This window comes from Apodemus sylvaticus, chromosome 14, assembly GCF_947179515.1.
Source record: "Apodemus sylvaticus chromosome 14, mApoSyl1.1, whole genome shotgun sequence".
Lineage (NCBI taxonomy): Eukaryota > Metazoa > Chordata > Mammalia > Rodentia > Muridae > Apodemus > Apodemus sylvaticus.
The window spans coordinates 42825046-42842980 of record NC_067485.1 but is presented as its reverse complement, the minus strand read 5'-3'; the positions used below and the strand labels follow the sequence as shown (position 1 = coordinate 42842980).

At 42.7% G+C, this 17935-nt stretch overlaps 1 protein-coding gene across 6 annotated transcripts in view; it reads right to left on the bottom strand.

Moving 5' to 3' along the window:
• Carmil1 (capping protein regulator and myosin 1 linker 1) overlaps positions 1-17935 on the bottom strand; it is a 267034-nt gene that overhangs the window by 65072 nt on the left and 184027 nt on the right. For all 6 annotated transcript variants that reach the window (XM_052156906.1, XM_052156907.1, XM_052156909.1 and 3 more), the window contains exons 19-23: positions 17816-17915; positions 17658-17712; positions 12575-12747; positions 9762-9830; positions 6367-6460 (exon numbers count right to left, since the gene is read on the bottom strand). In XM_052156906.1, coding sequence (XP_052012866.1) covers positions 6367-6460; positions 9762-9830; positions 12575-12747; positions 17658-17712; positions 17816-17915 — 491 coding nt within the window. The remainder of the gene's footprint in view (positions 1-6366; positions 6461-9761; positions 9831-12574; positions 12748-17657; positions 17713-17815; positions 17916-17935) is intronic.

Sequence of the window (17935 nt, the reverse complement as noted above, 5' to 3'; positions counted from 1 at the left end):
GTGGCATAAAATTAAAAGGTTTAATACCATGTAGTTCAGAACCCAGCCTTCTATAAGGAAGACAGATGGTGACCCAGACTAAGCCGTACTCTAGAACTGTTCAGCACTTGGGAAATGATGTTAAGGAAGAAAGGGAAGAGAGGAAGATGGGAGGAGGGGTTGAGGAGAAGTACTAGGGGAAGGGAGGGCGAGAGGAGGAGGAAACTGGCAGAGGGAGGGAGGGAAGGAAAGAGGAAAGAATGGCTATAAAAATAGCAACTTCGGTGTATTCTAATTTTAATAATCTATCAGATTTTCTTAGTTTCTCAAAACAGGACTGATTTTAATAAAGTGGCAGCAAATAAGAAAATATATCCCTACACAAAACAAGAAATCCTGAAGTGGGTTGACAGTTCGTATGTTTACACACAAACTCCTCTGAAAACTGGAATGGGACAAACTAGAACCAGATGGAAGGGAAATGCTTAGGAAGACCAACAGGCCGTGGGCACGTTGTGAGCACAGAGTGCAGGATGAACTAGTTAGGAAGATGAGCGCCCTTAAAGAGGGTGTGTGGCAGCAGGGTGTGGTGTTGAATGCCTAAGTTTCAATACTCTGGAGGCAGAAGCAGAAGGAAGGGTCACTGTTGAGTTCAAGGTCAGCCTGGGGTACACAGTGAGTTCTAGGACAGCCTAGGCTACATACAAAGATCTTTCATATAGATATAATTTTTTTCAAAGAATGATTTTGAGGGACTGCAGATGTAGCTTAGTGGTTATAAGGCTCGCTTGAGACCCTGAGTTCAATCCCTAGCAGCACATAAACTGGGCATGGTGGTGCATGCTTATGATCCTAGCCCCGTGCACAAAGCTAAGAAGTCTAACTCTACACTCACTGGGGAGGCGGGCTTCTGGACATGGCTGTGAAGGACTGTTCTGATTACTGTTAGTGGATGTAGGGAGACCCATCTCAGTCATGGGAAGGGAAGCCAGGGACTGCAGAAAATGGACAAGGTAAGCTGAGCAGAAGCATTTTTCTGCTTCTTAACCTCACATGTGCTGTGTGAGCTCACTGAAGCTCCTGTGCCTGTGACGCTCCTGCCATGAACCGTAGCTGGGAACTCTGAGCTGGCACTGCCTGACCCTTTCTCCAGCAGTTGCTTTGGTTAGAGTGTTTTATCATAGCAACAGGAAAGGAAACTAAGACACTTGGTTATGAAGCATTGTGTGTGTGACTGTCTAGTAAGCACACACACACACACACATATTGTGGTGGTTTGAAAGGAAATGGCCCCCCATGGGCTCATAGGAAGTGGTCCTGGTTGCTGTGGTCATAGTGTCTAGTCACAGCAATAGAAACCATAACAATCTCTCTCTCTCTCTCTCTCTCTCTCTCTCTCTCACACACACACACACACACACACACAAATCACCCCTTCTTGTAAACACAGGCAGCTACAGCCTAAGAAACTACCACATGCAGTAAAATCAGAAGTGGTGAAGGCAAGATAAAAAAAAGAGTCCTAGACTGTAGCAGGCTGAGCTACATGCAACCCTGTCTCTAAAAGAGACAAGACTGATGGAAGGTGGGTAAATTGTGCCATCCTGGTTTATTCCCCCCTTTATTGTTTTAATAATGAGTCTTAGCCATTCGCCTTTTAATTTGTCACTGCGGTTCCCTGGTTAAGAATGTCTAATAACTGTGAGGCTCTCACTGTTATTACATTTTCATTTTAATTTTCCATATGCTAAAATAACTACTACTCAATGGCAATTAGGAACAATTAAAACCCAGACAGCAATTACCTGCATCCCAGGAAGCTAGAAGGCAGAGCAAAAGTGCCTTTCCCCAACTAACACATCATTATCACAGCCCTGTGGGGCTGGATCACATGACCGTCCCAGCAGCCACATCTTGCTAAGGTGACACATCAGTGGGGAAACTTTGCTATGGAGGTTCTGAAAGGCAGACACTTGAGACCACCCAGCTTTGGGCCTTTGCCTCCTTGCCTGTCTTTTCACAGCTGGCCAAAGACTGAGAGCACTCTGTTCATTCAGGAAACTCATGCCACACAGACATGGGACAGCGAAGGCTGGCAGGGCCGGTGTTCCCAGACCTTTCCCAGTCTAACCACTCTGCATCGCAGACTAAGCCAGGAAAGATTTCTGATGGTTTTGTTGTTATTGTTTTAGGAAAAATAACGTGAAGTTTGTTCTTTTTGTATATGCATGTATACAGGTTCATGTGTGTACTGGTGCCTGTGTCCACACATGCCCAAAGGTCAATCTCAAAGGTCATTTCCCAAATGTCACTCTCTGCTTTGGTTTTTGGGATAGTCTTTCTCTCCGGCTTGGAACTCAACAGTTAGGTTGTGCTGGCACCAGGGACCGTCAAAACATGTTTCTTCTGCCTCTGCTTCTCCATTCAGGATTAATAAACTCATGCTACCACCCCCAGATTCTTAAGTGGGTTCTGAGAGCAAATCCAAATCTTCACATGTGTACAGTAAACACTTTGCTGACTGAGCTCTATCTCCCACAAAATCTCTTTCTGAAAACAAGTTTAAAGAGAAACCTCAAATATTGCGCATCGATGTTATCAGTCATCAACCTGTTACTATTGAACTTAGCAGGGAAGATTTCCTTCCACACAGTGCTCCAGAGAGAAGACAGACACCTAACTCCTGGGGACCAAGAGCTCTGAGCTTGGTTAGGGTCATATAAGGAGGAGTCAAAAGAGTCATTGTCCTGGTGTGGGGATGGGAGCAGGGATAAGATGGAGAGGGTCCAAACCAGGAAGATGTCCTGAGCCAGAACTTGCACAGGAGGAAAAAAATCCTAGATCAAAAATGATGGACATTTACATTGAAGAGCAATTTATAAAGATTTAATATACTTTGTTTTTAGAAAGGTTAAAGTAATTAGACTATTTTGGTCCATTGATTCTCCCTAGGACAGAATCTAGCTGTGAAGATGAAAACAGGCTCACTAGAGCTTGAAAACCCAATAATTTCAAGGCACAAAGTAATCCCAACCCCTCAAAGAACACCCACAAGCAAGTGCACTTCTACCATCCTGTCTTGACTGCCAGCTCCCCCACATCCTGCTACATTTCATCTTGACAGTCTCATATATTCCAGGGAGACCTCAACCCACTACGTAGCTAAGAGTAACCATGAACATCTGATTCTCCTGCCTCAGTATCCCAAGTGTTAGGATATAAGCATGGACAACCACAACATGTTTCCTATGTCTGAAGTTTCCTTCTATGGAGAGTGTATCTTCTTGGGGCTGGATAAATAGCTGCTCCTTGTAAAATAGTTTTTATGAGGTTTTTTTGTCCTCTTTGCCTTCTTCAAAGATTTATCTGACTTTTATTTTTTTTTGTCTCTTCTCAAGCATATCAGATTTATAAAACTAATATTTACAATCCACAAATCAATCACCAAAATATTCCGAAGTCCCAAATTTTCTAAATCAAAATTGGCATGCTGGCTAAAGGGGAAGTGCTCACCTCTGACCTCAAGTGATGGGCTGTGATAAGAAGGAAGCGCACCAAAGGCAGAAGTCCCCGTGGAGCACGTGCCCAGGACACATACACGGCACACGCAAGCTCATATGGAGACTTGGGTCTTAACCCCACAGCATTTCATTACACACAAGCAAACATCCTAAATTCCATCCTCCCCCCTCAAAAAAAAAAAACTCCAACTTGGAAACAATTCTGGTCAAGTTTGTTTTTGTCTGCAATACAAGATTATTACACATTGAGATCTACCTCCAAGTGGCGTTACACATTTCATTAAAAGTGCAGTCCCTTGTCACGAGGACTGCCAGCAGCTCCCTCCTTCCTCACAGTGCTGTCATGCATCGCATGTCACCATGCACTAAGGCATCCAGTTACTTCGCATCTCCACACTCTGTGACATCTCACATCTCGCAGTATGACATTTAGTCATCTGAGGTCACCACAGCTATGATGCCCAGATGCCTCATGTCTCTACACATCATGACTGACATCCAGCACACAGCTGCTAGGGTTTCTTTGGACTTAATTTGCCTTAATTCCCTCTTTGATGTGTTTTCCTCAGTGCATCTGAAGAACTCACACGTCTCAGCTTCTGTCTTTACTTCTCAGCTGGGCTTGGTGGTGGGCATCTGTAATCCCAGCCAGTCTCATAGCGCCCATCCCTTCCGTTTTCTATTTACACAGCTTGGATGAAGTAACCCATGTCATGTGCTGTTTTAAACACTGGACCTCATTTATGTAGGTTAAACATTTAAATGGTATATCTGGCACTCATGCAGTTAATGTAGTTGTTAAGTGTCCATTAAGCATAATTAGGGTAGAACTTAATTTTTCCTATTTACATACATAGATACATACACATGCATGCATATACTTGTATATGTGTGAAAACTAAAGTTCAGAAAAATTAAAAATTGCTGAAGACTACCAAAGCAAGGGAAAGTTGTATTTGTTTGTTTTTTGAGTTAGGATCTCACTATGTACCTCAGACTGACCTTGAACTCACAGAGATATTCCTGGTATTATAGAGGTAGGTAAGCTACTATATTTAAGTAAGAATCAGTTTTAAGGCCATATATTTCAAATAAAAATTGGGGATAATTTCTTTTGCCATTCTTTTTTTTTTTTTGGTTTAGCCCTGGCTGTCCTGGAACTCACTCTGTAGACCAGGCTGGCCTTGCACTCAGAAATCCGCCTGCTTCTGCCTCCCAAGTGCTGGGATTAAAGGAGTGCGCCACCACTGCCCGGCTTCTTTTGCCATTCTAAATCTTCCCCTGCCACTTCCTATTACTCATTTTTATTTTAAATGGTTAAGAAGTGTCTCAGCATATAATTTGGAAAATATAAGAACTGAGGAGAATGAAAAAAATCTGAAAGTCACATGGTCTTTTCCTTCAAGAAGCTCATAGTCTGTGTGGTGGTCTGAAGGAGAATGCCCCTACAGGCTCGTGGCTTTGAATACTTGGTCCTCAGCTGGTGGGGTATCTGGGGGATGTTATGGAATCTTGAGAAGGTGCAGCTCTGCTGAAGGAAGCAAAAGCCAAACTAAATCCTTTTTCCTTCAAATTGGCTTTGGCCACGGTGTTTTATCACAGTGACAGAAAGTACCTAAAAGACTCTGTTAGGAAAGAAAATGAAGAAGCCAGGTCTGGAAGTGCCAGGAAGGCCATCTGTCAGTGGAGTGAAACTGCCCCCAAGGAATCATTGTGGGTGTTCTTTAGACATTAGATTTCAAACCCAATAGTCAAGCACGGCAGTGTAGAAAGAGCCGAGACCTGCCCATGGAAAAGCAATGGTTGGTTCTCAAATTTCAGTGATCAGAAAAGTCAGTACCAACAGACTTAGTCTTGCCTTAGGTTTCACACTGCAGTCTCTTGAAATAGAACAGAATGAAAGGTTAGAGCTGGTAATAGATGGAACACAAGGCAGGCAGAAGGCAAATCCTAGATAGATTTCATTCTATGTTAGGGAGACCAAGCTTTAGTATCCAAAACGCTGCTGTGAAGGATGGCATGAAGGTTTGTCCTACTCAGAGTTACCAGAAAAGATGGTGGCTAGTTTTGCTAAAATGAAAAAAAAAAAGAAAAGATAGGAGCTACCAAGTGTGGCAAGATCATGGTGGGAGAAGAAGTGTTGAACAAAGGTGTCGTATCAACAAAGAGGCAGGAAAATGAGCCAAGCGCTTTTGAGTACAGAATCTGGCAACTGGGTGGACCTTAGCTAAGGCAGATGTGAGAAAGAAGTCAGCTTTAGGTCTGAAAGAGGATGCTACCATCAAAGAGAGAGAACAAAGGGGGATAAATAATTTCAAGAACCCAGGAAAAAGTATCAGAGTAAAGATGGAAGATATGAGCTCATCTAAACTGAGAAGAAAGTAGCTATGAAAAGCAGAGAATGAAAGGACGCTTGCAGGCCGACCCCTTGAGAAATGGAGGGAGAACAGTCAGAAGTTCAGGTCACCTTCTGATACAAAGTAAGTTTGAGGTTATAGGAAACCTTGTCTCAAAACACAGACACAGACACAGATACACACACACACACACACACACACACACACACACACACAGCCACAGAGCAACAGATGCCTCCTCGCTCCCCACATTCTCCAAGGAGGGAGAGGTCTCTACACTTGGGCATGTTGATACTATAAGAATTTACTCTAGTCTACAAAATATTCATGAGAGTTTTCAGTCCTCATAATTTTTTTTCAAAGCCCAATCAAGACTTATGCTAGCCGTGAACATAGGAATACATGGTTTTAAAAAGCTTTATGAAACAGTCGTGGCTATATGTTCAGAATAGATAGTAACGCAATATAAATGTGAACTTAACACACTCCACGCCCGCAGGCCCCCATACCTTCTGCAGAGCCTCTTCTGTTTTCTCAGGGCTTGTTTTAAGAGCTTGAGAAGCATCATACATTGGAATTGGCATAAATCTCAGCGTGTAGTTCCTGGAGAAAGGAATAAAACCCATATATTTTAAAATGACTTTCTGTTACCTTAATTGAAGACATTTTTTAATCTAAAAAAAAAAAAAAAGATAGTTCCCAAAATATCTTTAAAAAGCTAGAGATGGTGGTACACGCCCCAGCATTAGGAGACAAGCAGGCATGTCTGTGAGTTTAAGGCCAACCTGGCTACACCAGGGCCACTTAGAGAGATGCTGTCACAAACAGAAAACAAACAAAATAATATCTTTTTTATCCTTGATAGAGTGATATACACTTGTAATCCTAGTACTGGGAAAATTGAGGCAGGAGGATCGTTTTGAGGTTGCAGCCAGCTTGGGCTACACACAAAGTATCAGGCCAGCCAAAGCTACAAAATAAGTCCAGGATTCACAAAACAAAACAAAGCACTACTCTAAGTCACCCAGCCATCAAAGGCCCTGGATTGCATAGTGGCTTTTGATATCCATATGCATTGGTGGATGACACCATTAACTTGCACTGTCATACAAAACAGACATGAAGTTTATGTATGTACTTTTGCTTTCCAATTTGAATTAACATGAAGGACAAAACCTTGGGACAAGAAAGATGGAGAAAACGTATAGAAAGAAAGTCGACAACTGGTTTTATGGTTTCAGCTATTTTATGGTTTTAGCTACCTGCTGATCTGATGGTAGCTGACAATCTATACCTGATAGACCAAAATGGATACAAGAAAAAACACAGAGACCAAAAAAGATGCCAAACTGTTACTAAACACAAAATAATCTGTGCTATTCTGGTACCCTTTGGGTAAACAGATCCATAACAGGTAAACATCTCTAGAATATGCCTCAGGAAAAGGGCGGCGTGCCTGCCTTGGCATCCCAATCCCTGTGTGCATGTATAGCTGCCTGCAAAATCAGTCAAAGAATGGCCTTTTGCCAACTGGTGGTGACCTGGGCATTCATCACATACAATGGAGTGACACCAGAGTCAGGCTTTAGATCTCCAGTGAACAGTGAAGAGCTGTGAGTCTCATGGACATTGAGGTGGCTGTCACTGGAACAGGGCCTTAGCAACTAATCCCCCTACAATAAGTCAATAACCATGAAAAAAAAAAAGAAAAAAATAATCATTTTGTTAACAGCAAGATTTAGATAGCTGTTTCTTCATAGAGAAAATAGGCATCTGGTTCACTCACCAGAGTACTTCCATATAGAATTAAACAAAGGAAGGCTGTCATCCCCTTCAACCTTAATTACTATGTTAGTGTGTTTTACAAAGTTGTTTGTTTAAAAAAGGAACCAGCCAAAGGGAATTAAAAGACAATAAATCTTTTTTATAATTTTTCCTGCATACAATTTTTATCACGTTACAGACCAGCAGGGTGTACTTAAATACCAACGATATGGAAGTGTTGGCATCTCAGAGTACAGGGTATAAACTGACTGACCCAGAGATATTGCTATCAACTTGGAGATGCTGGGTACTGAGGTGGTGTGTTCCTGGCTACTCTTAAATGCCAGCCTGGACCGGCAGTGCTCCATAAGCTGTTGCAATATGAACACAGTGAAAATCACTGTTTCTACTCTAGGGACAGAGGAGCAGCAGACACAGGTGGCTCTGTAGTCAGAGGCAGCTCTTGGAGAAGATGATGTATTGTGATGTGGTAAGCTGCCTCACCCACACTCTGCAATGGCCTGGCTCACTATAAAGAGAGAAAGGAGCCAGCCGTGGTACTTGCCTGAAGTTCCAGACCTATCTAAGGCAGAGGCAGGAGGGCTGTTGCAAGTCCGAGGTCATCCTGGTCTACATACCAAGACAAGGTCTTAAAATGGGGGCTGGGGAACACCTTGGAACTGATTCCTTCTGATTTTGCACCCTGATTTCCTGGTTCAAATAGAAGCATGTGGCTTTGGACCAGAAGGTATTTAGAGTTAGTCATGGTGGCATACACCTTTAATCCCAGCTTTTAGGAGACAGAGGCAAGTGGATCTCTGTGAGTTCAAGGCCAGCCAGGGTTACATAGCAAAACTGTCTCAAAAAAACAAAACAAAACAAAAAACCAAAACGAAAACACTTGAAAAGCATTAACTCTGATCCTCTCACTTGAACAAAAAGAATAAATGGAGAAGCGAGATTCACAATATTCTTGCTGTCAGGGCTGGAGACAGCACATAGAGCTGAAGCTCCTCCTAGCATGCCTTTACAACAGGGGACTAGGGGCAGGGAAATGATACAGGACAGGGAGTGCATCCTCCCTTTCCTTGGGAAAGGGTTTCTTCATGGCAGCCCCATCTCCCATTGTGTTTTAGACCATCTCCTTTCCAAGGCTCAGAATCTGCTTAGAGCACTTCAGAAATCGGATGGTAGCCAGGGGCCAGACTCTTGTTACCTCAACGCACCATAGAGCCAGGGATTAATGAGGGAAGGTGAGGGTTCCTGCCACATAGTGACACTGCTCCTTCTGATTCTAGAAGTCCCAGTAATAAATGTCATCTTTAACATTTTTTTAAGGGCTGCAACAATTAAGACAAGAAGCTCTGGGTAGACATTAGCCTGGCTACAGCAATTGCATCCATACGATGACGGCAGACTCTGCCTTAGGAAACCAAGACCAGCAACCTCCATGTTCATTAAGCCCCTGAATTTTCCCTGTTTGCCTCACCTCAACCTCTGAATTGCTCAAGGTTTACAAGGGGACATGGATTTTCCATGTGAGATTTTGCTCTTCTAGGTGAGCACTATAAATACCCCTCTTCTTTGGAGACATGCTGGTTGACTTCTTAGTCTACCATTAGCCAAAACAGAAAAGAAGACTAGATTCTAGTACTATTTTCTTTTATGCCTAGAATTGTTACTTTTTCATTTCATTGACCAGGAAAGTACATTTGGCAGAAAATAACAATTGTAGCTATCAGTTGCAATTAAAACAAATCATAGCAATATAAAACAAATACACCTGGAACTGACTATTAATCAATTTCACTTTTATTTTCTGAACTATAGACAATAACTTGCCCCTACCATCCTCATATCCAGATGAACAGAAGAGGAAACCCAGTGCAGAGAGACTGTGACCCACAAAACATCTTAACAGTGGCCCTGATGACCACCTGCTTTGGCAGATCAGCATGTCAACACCTGTTCTGCACATGAGAAAACTCACACGGGGACAAAGCCACTGTCCTGCCCAACTCCATGGCTGGCCTACAAAGATCTGATCTCTACCTATGGTTTCTCCTACCATCCCACAGGTGGCACCAATGTCATTGGCTCTTTAGTGCTATCCCAGAGAAGAATCCCAATTAAAACTTACTTTTCCATAGCAACAGCTATATCTTGAAAGCCTTGTGCAGTGATGTTGTTTTTGTCCCAGATGACTGTCCTGTTTGGAAATGAAACCATGTCAATGGTCAGATTCTGAGGTGTGGCAGGATGATTTTCTTCCCTGGAGTCAAAGCTATTTGAATCAATGCTGTTTCCAGGCATATCCTGCCCTTTGACATCTTAACGTAACATTCATGCCATGTAACATAGGTCCTTAATTTTATAGAAATATCATAATGTCTTAAGTAAATGTAAGAATATGTGTGGGACTGAATTTATAGCTATCTCTGGCTGCATGTACTGGTATGCAATTGGCAGGACATAGGTTGGACATGCCTATAAGCATTTTAATGGCATTATGTAAGCAAGGAATAACATTCATTTGTCTCATCAAAACAAAAATGGCCATTTCACCATGTATGTCTGTCTTTCATTCTTTCTTTCTCTTTCTTTCTTTCTTCCTTCCTTCCTTCCTTCCTTCCTTCCTTCCTTCCTTCCTTCCTTCCTTTCTTTCTTTCTTTCTTTCTTTCTTTCTTTCTTTCTTTCTTTCTTTCTTTCTTTCTTTCTTTCTTTCTTTCCTCCCATTAGGGTAGAGTCCATGATGTCATGCATGTTGAGCATGCACTATACCACTGAGCTATACTCTCATCCCCTACATCATAGGTTAATACAGATATCACACAAATATCTTTGAAAAACTACACCTAAAAGCACAGCAAATGTGTTAATTTACTGTAGTCCTTAAGATCGGACCAGCCAGCAACTGAGGACTTGCCCCTCTGCCCTCCAGACAAAATCCTCATATTCACACAGAAACTGAAGCCCCTGACCGAAGACACTGCCCAGCCCTGTGTCCAGCATAAACATCCTCAAGTCCAGAGGACTTCTCTATCCTCAAAACCTAGAGAGAACTATCTCAGGCTCTATCTCATGTTCTCTCATTTCCTTGTCCTAGTTGTACTGGCTAGTTTTGTGTGTCAACTTGACACAAGCTGGAGTTATCACAGAGAAAGAAGCTTTAGTTGGGGAAGTGCCTCCATGAGATCCAGCTGTGGGGCATTTTCTCAATTAGTGATCGAGTGGGGAGGGCCCCTTGTGGGTGGTACTATCTTTGGGCTGGTGTTCTTGGGTTCTATAAGAGAGCAGGCTGAGCAAGCCAGAGGAAGCAAGCCAGTAAGAAACATCCCTCCATGGCCTCTGCATCAGCTCCTGCTTCCTGACCTGCTTGAGTTCCAGTCCTGACTTCCTTTTGTGATGAACAACAATGCAGAAGTGTAAGCTGAATAAACCCTTTCCTCCACAACTTGCTTTTTGGTCATGATGTTTGTGCAGGAATAGAAACCCTGACTAAGACACTGGTGTAATCTTGAGAACTTCCCTTACTCTGCTGCCAAAGACCAGGCTACTGGGAGCTAGGAGGCTGCTTACTTAACGTATTTTAGGAAAAATACAACCTTACCTTCTGAACATGTGTACCGTGAGGTTTTACAATTCTGCTTTCATTTGTCTGGGGGTCTTCAGTCTGACATTTACTGCCCTCCCATGCTAATCCTGATGACCTCCATCAGCCACACTGACTTTCCAACCCCTTGCTACCATTCTTGGCTCGTGGTTTCAGTTTAGTTAGAAGGTTCTGATTATTTGTCATGCTGAGGAAAAGGAAGCATCCACAAAGAACCCTAGGAGAGCAACAGGCATTTGCTCTTCAGTCAACACACTGACAGACCAGTGGCAAACCCCGGTCACTCTGAGGAACAGACAACAACGGGGCAAAGCACTGTTGGACCTGAAGAAGAGTTATGTGTACAAAAAGTCCAGGGTATGACTAAGAAATAGAAATGGTTCCCTTTGAGAACCAGCCTTTGAAAAGCATACTTCTTGTGCCCTTGTCTTTTAAGTCTTTATTACAGAGATGTGGAGTAAAGAGAAAGCCTCAGATAGCGTTGTGGATAGCCCTGGGCTTGTATTTTGATGCTAATTCCACACCTCAGGGGGGCTGCAGATGAGGAGTTGCCTTGTGAACCTTCTCCCCACCTTAACTTTTCAAATAAAGGCTTGAGCCAATGATTGGGCAGGAGGAAGTGGGAGGAGCTGAGAGTCGAGGGGAGGAGCGACTGGAATAAACAGGAGGGAAGGAGCTACCTGGGCGAAACAGAGAAGAGGATCGGAGGGAGAAAAGCTAGTGCCCTGGAGAAACCGCAAGTTATATGAGATAATAAGTATGGAATAGAGTAATGTAGTGGGAGGTTGCCCAATCTAGGCTTGTAGTTTGTTTTGTTAACTGATTGAGTTGAGCTTTCTTTTACCGGGGAACTGGGTTGGAAACAAAGTAGCAACAATGTGGAGTGGAGGGAAGGCCTCAGATGTATACACATATAATCATGTACCAAATAAGAACATGGACCACTAACTATATAGCCCAGGGATATCACGGACAGTTTCTTTTGTGCAAGCACCTCTGTGACGCTTGCATAGCTCTATCACCTGAGGATGCATCTCTTAAAACATGGCCTGTCACTAATAAACAGATTGTCTGGGTCTGCTTCCTCAGCATGGCCTGTAAAGATTTCTTCCCTGCTTCTCCCTGGTTAGGTGTCAAGGCTACATTGAAAACGAAACCACAATAATTTGTCAGGGGTTTACATCACAGAGGACTTGTAAAGTCAAACATCGGAGGAAATATACTATGTGTTTCAGGTGCCCCAACCAAATACTCTCGTAAAAATTTCTTCCCGGCTGGTATCCTGGGAGGCTCAGACTCCCTAAGAACCTAGCCCTCAGGACCAGGACAGCGATGCCTACCTGAGTTTGGTGTTGATCTGTAGAGCCTTGGCCAGCATCTTCGCTCCCATGTCCCCCATGCCATTCCCACTGATGTCCACTTTGGTCAGGGAGGTGTTGCTGCCCAGGGCATTGATGATGATGGTGACCTCAGCCTTGAGTTTGGAGTCAGCCAGGGACAAGGACTGCAGAGGCTATGGGGGTGGGGGTGGGGCAGACATCACACAGCACTGAACAGGCTTCATCAAAGCAATGACCACTCTCCCAGCTCTCCATAGAGAACTGGGACGGGACTCACTGAATTGTCTGCTTTGGGAATTGCTGTCTAAAGCCATGGGTGGGGGTGAGGTTGGAACAGGAAGGTTCTGACATTAAATAGACTTCCAGGGTGAACTGCTGAAGATCTGCTGTTTCTATGGCAAGCCACAGGTCACAGAAGTGTCCCATCTGAGGCATTATTCCTTTCCACCCAATAACTCTAAAACACGGGGCCAAATGCAAAATAAAACACATCCAAGATGAATAATGTTCAGCCAATGAATATTTCCTAAGCATTTACTACATCCAACCACTGCTTCCTCTTTTCATGTGTGATTTACTTAACTCTGTCAGCCACCCATTACAGGAGCCTGATTGTCATCTTCAGTCACCAGACAAGAAACAGAAGGGTAAAGCAGCTCAACCCAAGTCATAGTTAGAATACGACGATGACGGGCATGGGGCAGATTGTGTGTGTGTGTGTGTGTGTCTGTGTGTGTGTGTGTACAAATTTGTAATCACAGCTCTTAGGAAATAGAGGCAGAATGATATGAAGTTCAAGGCTAGCCTCATAAAATATTCAAAACAGCATGGGGTGCATGGTATTCTATCTTACCAAAAAGCAGTACAGCAAAACAAAGTCATAGCATTAGAACCGAGCTGAATCAGAATCAGCTTGAGTGATCTAGTTTCAGAGGGTGTGCTCTCAACAACTACATTGCTCTATCCCCAAGGGGCCCATGTTAAGACATCTTTTGATCATCATCTTTTATGCTTCCATCAGAAGATATTCCTGTGGTTCAAGAAACAAAAAGTCAAATCTGTGTGACCACACATCATATGTGACTCTATGGAGACTGAAAGCCACTCAGGTTGGATACAGGTTTGGCCTGGCCTTCAGGGTACATGACCAGACACTTAATAGGGCTTCCTCCTGTGCCCAGCTCCTCCTAACTGCTCTACTGTCTCCCTAGTCCCGCGGGCATCTGCATTTGCAGCAGTCAGTGCAGGGATGAACCCCAAGACATACACCAACAAGCCATGAAAGGTCCCAGTTCACACCTGCAGAATGACAACATCTTCTGTCATGTGAAGTGTTCTACTCTGCCCTCATTCCTTCAAGCAGCTCTGGCACCCCAGGCAGGTAACTGGCTAGAAGCTGAGTGATTTCCATGACAACAAGCAAACACAATGTAAGATCTACCTGTTCCTGCTCCACCAGGTTGTACTGATCATGAATCAATATGTATGAAAGAGGGAAGTGTCTATTAATGACATACGCAGGGACAGGGTGAAGGGGATGGAGTTAAAATCTAGACATCAGTCAGGCATGGTGGCTTATACCTGAAATCTCAGCAGCGGGGAGGTAGAGGCAGGGGGATAAATTGTGGCCAGACTATACTATATAAGGCTTTGCTTCAAAATGAAGAAAGAGAACAATGGTGGGACCCAGTTAGACAGAGTGACTATACCACCATCCTTGACATCCATGTAGCATGCTGCTGCTCAGACTTAGGCCAGGACAATCAGAAGGCAACAGTACAGCAGTCAGAGTCAAACCCAAGCAAGTAAAAGAGACCACTGTTGGCTAAGGTGACGGCATCTCAGCCAGAAAGCTAAGTGAACAGTGTTCTTACTAGTCTACATTCAGATAAGTGGAAAACAATGAAAAATGCTCAGACTCAGGCAATATAATGGTATAAAAAACAAAACAAAACAAAGCCAAACCAAACACGTAACACCACCTCATGAAAAACAGTAGTCATTTCTCACTATTTCTACACTCTCTCCTACTACTACCAAAATGATCTACCCTGGCTTCTTTGTCATACTGGGAAACTGCCAGATCTATAAGCTACTCTTCCATCACTACATTAAAATTCTAATACACAAACTAACACTTAAGAATAATGAGAATGGGAATGGGGGTGGGGGGACTTGAATTGAATACATATTTATAAGGCCAGTTCTTCCTGACTCATTGCATTTCCATACAGCTTTACCACCTGAATGCTTAATGCTTAATCTAGACTCAACCTCCAGGTTGCCAGCCATCCTGGGGGGAAACCCATTCTGTTCTGTGGATTACAGCAGGCCTTTCTATGCAATAGATTCTCTGTCGTGTTGGCTGCCCACTGTCACCATCCCATGAGTCTGGATGCAGTCACCTCCATTTACAGTTGAAGATGATACAGAAGCCCTCAAGAATCTGGGTTTTCCCAGTGCGCATTGTGTGCAGTTTTGAGTTACTAAGATATTACATGGTTTGCCAGGGAATGTGTTCCACAGAGGGCAAAGTGTCAAAGGCAGAGATTACATTCTGAATGTCCAACTCTTACTTAAGTAAAACTGAAAATAGGCCCAAAGCAATGGTTTTCTATGGCATAAATATTTGAATGCATGAGGCTCAACTCCTAATCACTTTAAATTGGTCTGCATATTATAGATTCCTAAGTAAAAGAAAAATTGATGGTAATTGCCTTTTGAAAAACCCACATCATTTTCAGTGTCACAAAAATAAAAAGCTATTCACTGTAGAGTTATTAGCAACATACTAATCAAACTTGTAACTTGGCAGAATTCACATTTACATGGAAAATTTGTCATCTGCAAATGTGTTTTCAGGTGAATTTTAAACATCAAAATTATCTTTAAATAAGAAACTAAAACTACAAAAACAGTTTGAAGACCCTTAAGGAATGAGCAGAACTTGAAATAATATACTCTTCACGAACTTGAAAACTTCTTAAATTATTTACTAAGACACATATTTGGAGATGAATAGTAAATATGATTTTGTAACATTAGGTTCCCAAACCAGGAAATTTGTTAATAACACAGAATGGTGCAAAGTCAAATTAAATTTATAAAATTGGTATTACATGCCAATTCTATCCTTGACTTTAGTAATCTAATATAAAAGGAAAAGGATCCTGAGATTACTAGCAGGTAAGAACCCAGGAATACAGCAGAATCCATTAAATAATTAATTGAATTCTTTAGCCAAGGTTAGAAATTATAGCTTCATGTCAGAATATCGAGAAAACAGAATTTTCACTTCTCAGGTGAAGAAAGAGCTAGCAGGGCAGAAATTCTGGAACCCGCAACCCCACGGCTGCCTTCGGGATGTCTGCTCACTAATGTCATAGAATTGTCTATCGTTTCCTGGCAGAAGTTCAAAAACAGAAGTGATATTTTTCAGAAAGTGACATATTTTGCCTGATTCGTGTACAAGTTACTCTACCACCCACGGTGTGACTCTTTGTAACAGCAACAAGAATTTGAATTTTAGAAACTGTGTTTCATGACTAAATATGATTTTGAGAAGAAAAAGACAGTCTTAAAACAGTAAAATGGACCATAAGACACAACCCTCTCCATTGAGTGAATTCATGACAGTGCTCTACTTTATCAGTTAAGTAGCTTCCTTTTCTCATGCACAATGGGATGCTACTTGAAATTAAATGCCTTTCTTAGCATCCACAATAGTGTCCGAGTCTGGAGTTTGATGACTGTCTCTGGGATGAATCCCCAGGTGAGACAGTCTCTGGATGGCCTTTCTTTCAGACTCTACTCTGCACTTTGTCTCCATATTTGCTCCCTTGAGTACTGTATTCCCCTAAGAAGGACTGAAGCACCCACACTTTGGTCTTCCTTCCCCTTGAGCTTCATGTGGTCTGTGAATTGTATCTTGGGTATTCAGAGCTGAGCCTAATATAGCTGTCTCCTGAGAGGCCCTGCCAGAGCTTTACAAATACAGAGTCGGACACTCTCAGCCAACCATTCCCCTGAGTGTGGGGTCCCCAATGGAGGAATTAGAGAAAAGACCAAAGGAAATGAAGGGGTTTGCAACCTCATAGGAAGAACAACAATATCAACCAACCAGGCACCCCAGAGCTCCCAGGGACTAAGCCACCAGCCAAGGAGTACACATGGCTCCAGTTGCATATATAGTAGAGGATGGCCTTGTCAGGCATCAATGGGAGGAGAGGTCCTTGGTCCTATGAAGAAGGCTGGATAGATGCCCCAGTGTAGGGGAATCGAGGGCGGGAGATGGGGTGAGTGGGTGGAGAAACACCCGCATAGAAGCAGGGGGAGGGGAGATGGGATGGGGGGTTTCTGGGAGGGGGAGGAAACCTGGTAAGGGAGATAACACTTGAAATGTAAATAAATTAAAAAAAAGAAATTAAATGCCTTCACTCTGATCTAAGTCTTGCTCAGAAGCAAATAGAAGGCACAAAAATATAAGAAAATGATGAGAGTTCAAGCGGCCATTTATGGTGAGAGGAAACCCCCAGACTATCGGAAAATCTGTATAATTACTAGGGAAAGTTCAAGTTTCTAGTCTAATACATGGTAAAACAACCAGCTAACTAATCTGCAGATTCATGTTTAGCTGGATAGGAAGCAGAAGGTTTAAAGAGTTAATTTATACCTTTGAAAATCTCTTAGTTTGAGCAAATGAGAAGACGAAATGGTAAAAGTCGCGCTGCCAAGACTCATAGCCAAAATCCCCTAGAACCATAAGGTGGAAGAAGAGAACTGACCCCTGAGAGTTGTCCTCTGATGCCCAGACATGTGCATGGTACTTGTGAGGTAAACACACACACACACACACACACACACACACACAAATAAATAAATAAACAAATATTTTCAAAAGTTCTTAGTTTCAATCTTTCTGGCAGATTGAAGAAAAAATTTTAAGTATATAAAACTCTACTAAAGCATATTCCATATTTAAAAAACTAACAAAATCTACATGTGAGTGATCTGAAAGCACTTCAGCATCAGTCCAATAGAAATAACACGCAGAGGCAAGTAAAGTGTGTCACGTGATACTCACAGAGTCTTCATCTTGGATCATCTGCACTAAGCTGTCCAACACAGGCGTCAGATTTCTAAAGAGATTTTAAAAACGTGGACAGTGGGATCAAATCAAATGCTGTCAGGAAGGGCTGCTTATTTTCATCATTGTCATATAAAAAATGTCAAAACCCTTACTTGGATTTCATATTATTAAAATTTTTGCCTAAGGCCAGGTGCTGTATTGATCTGTTTTTACTGAGCCATACAATTAGGGTAGATAGGTCGGACTCTAAACCTGGAAAGAAGAAAACAGAT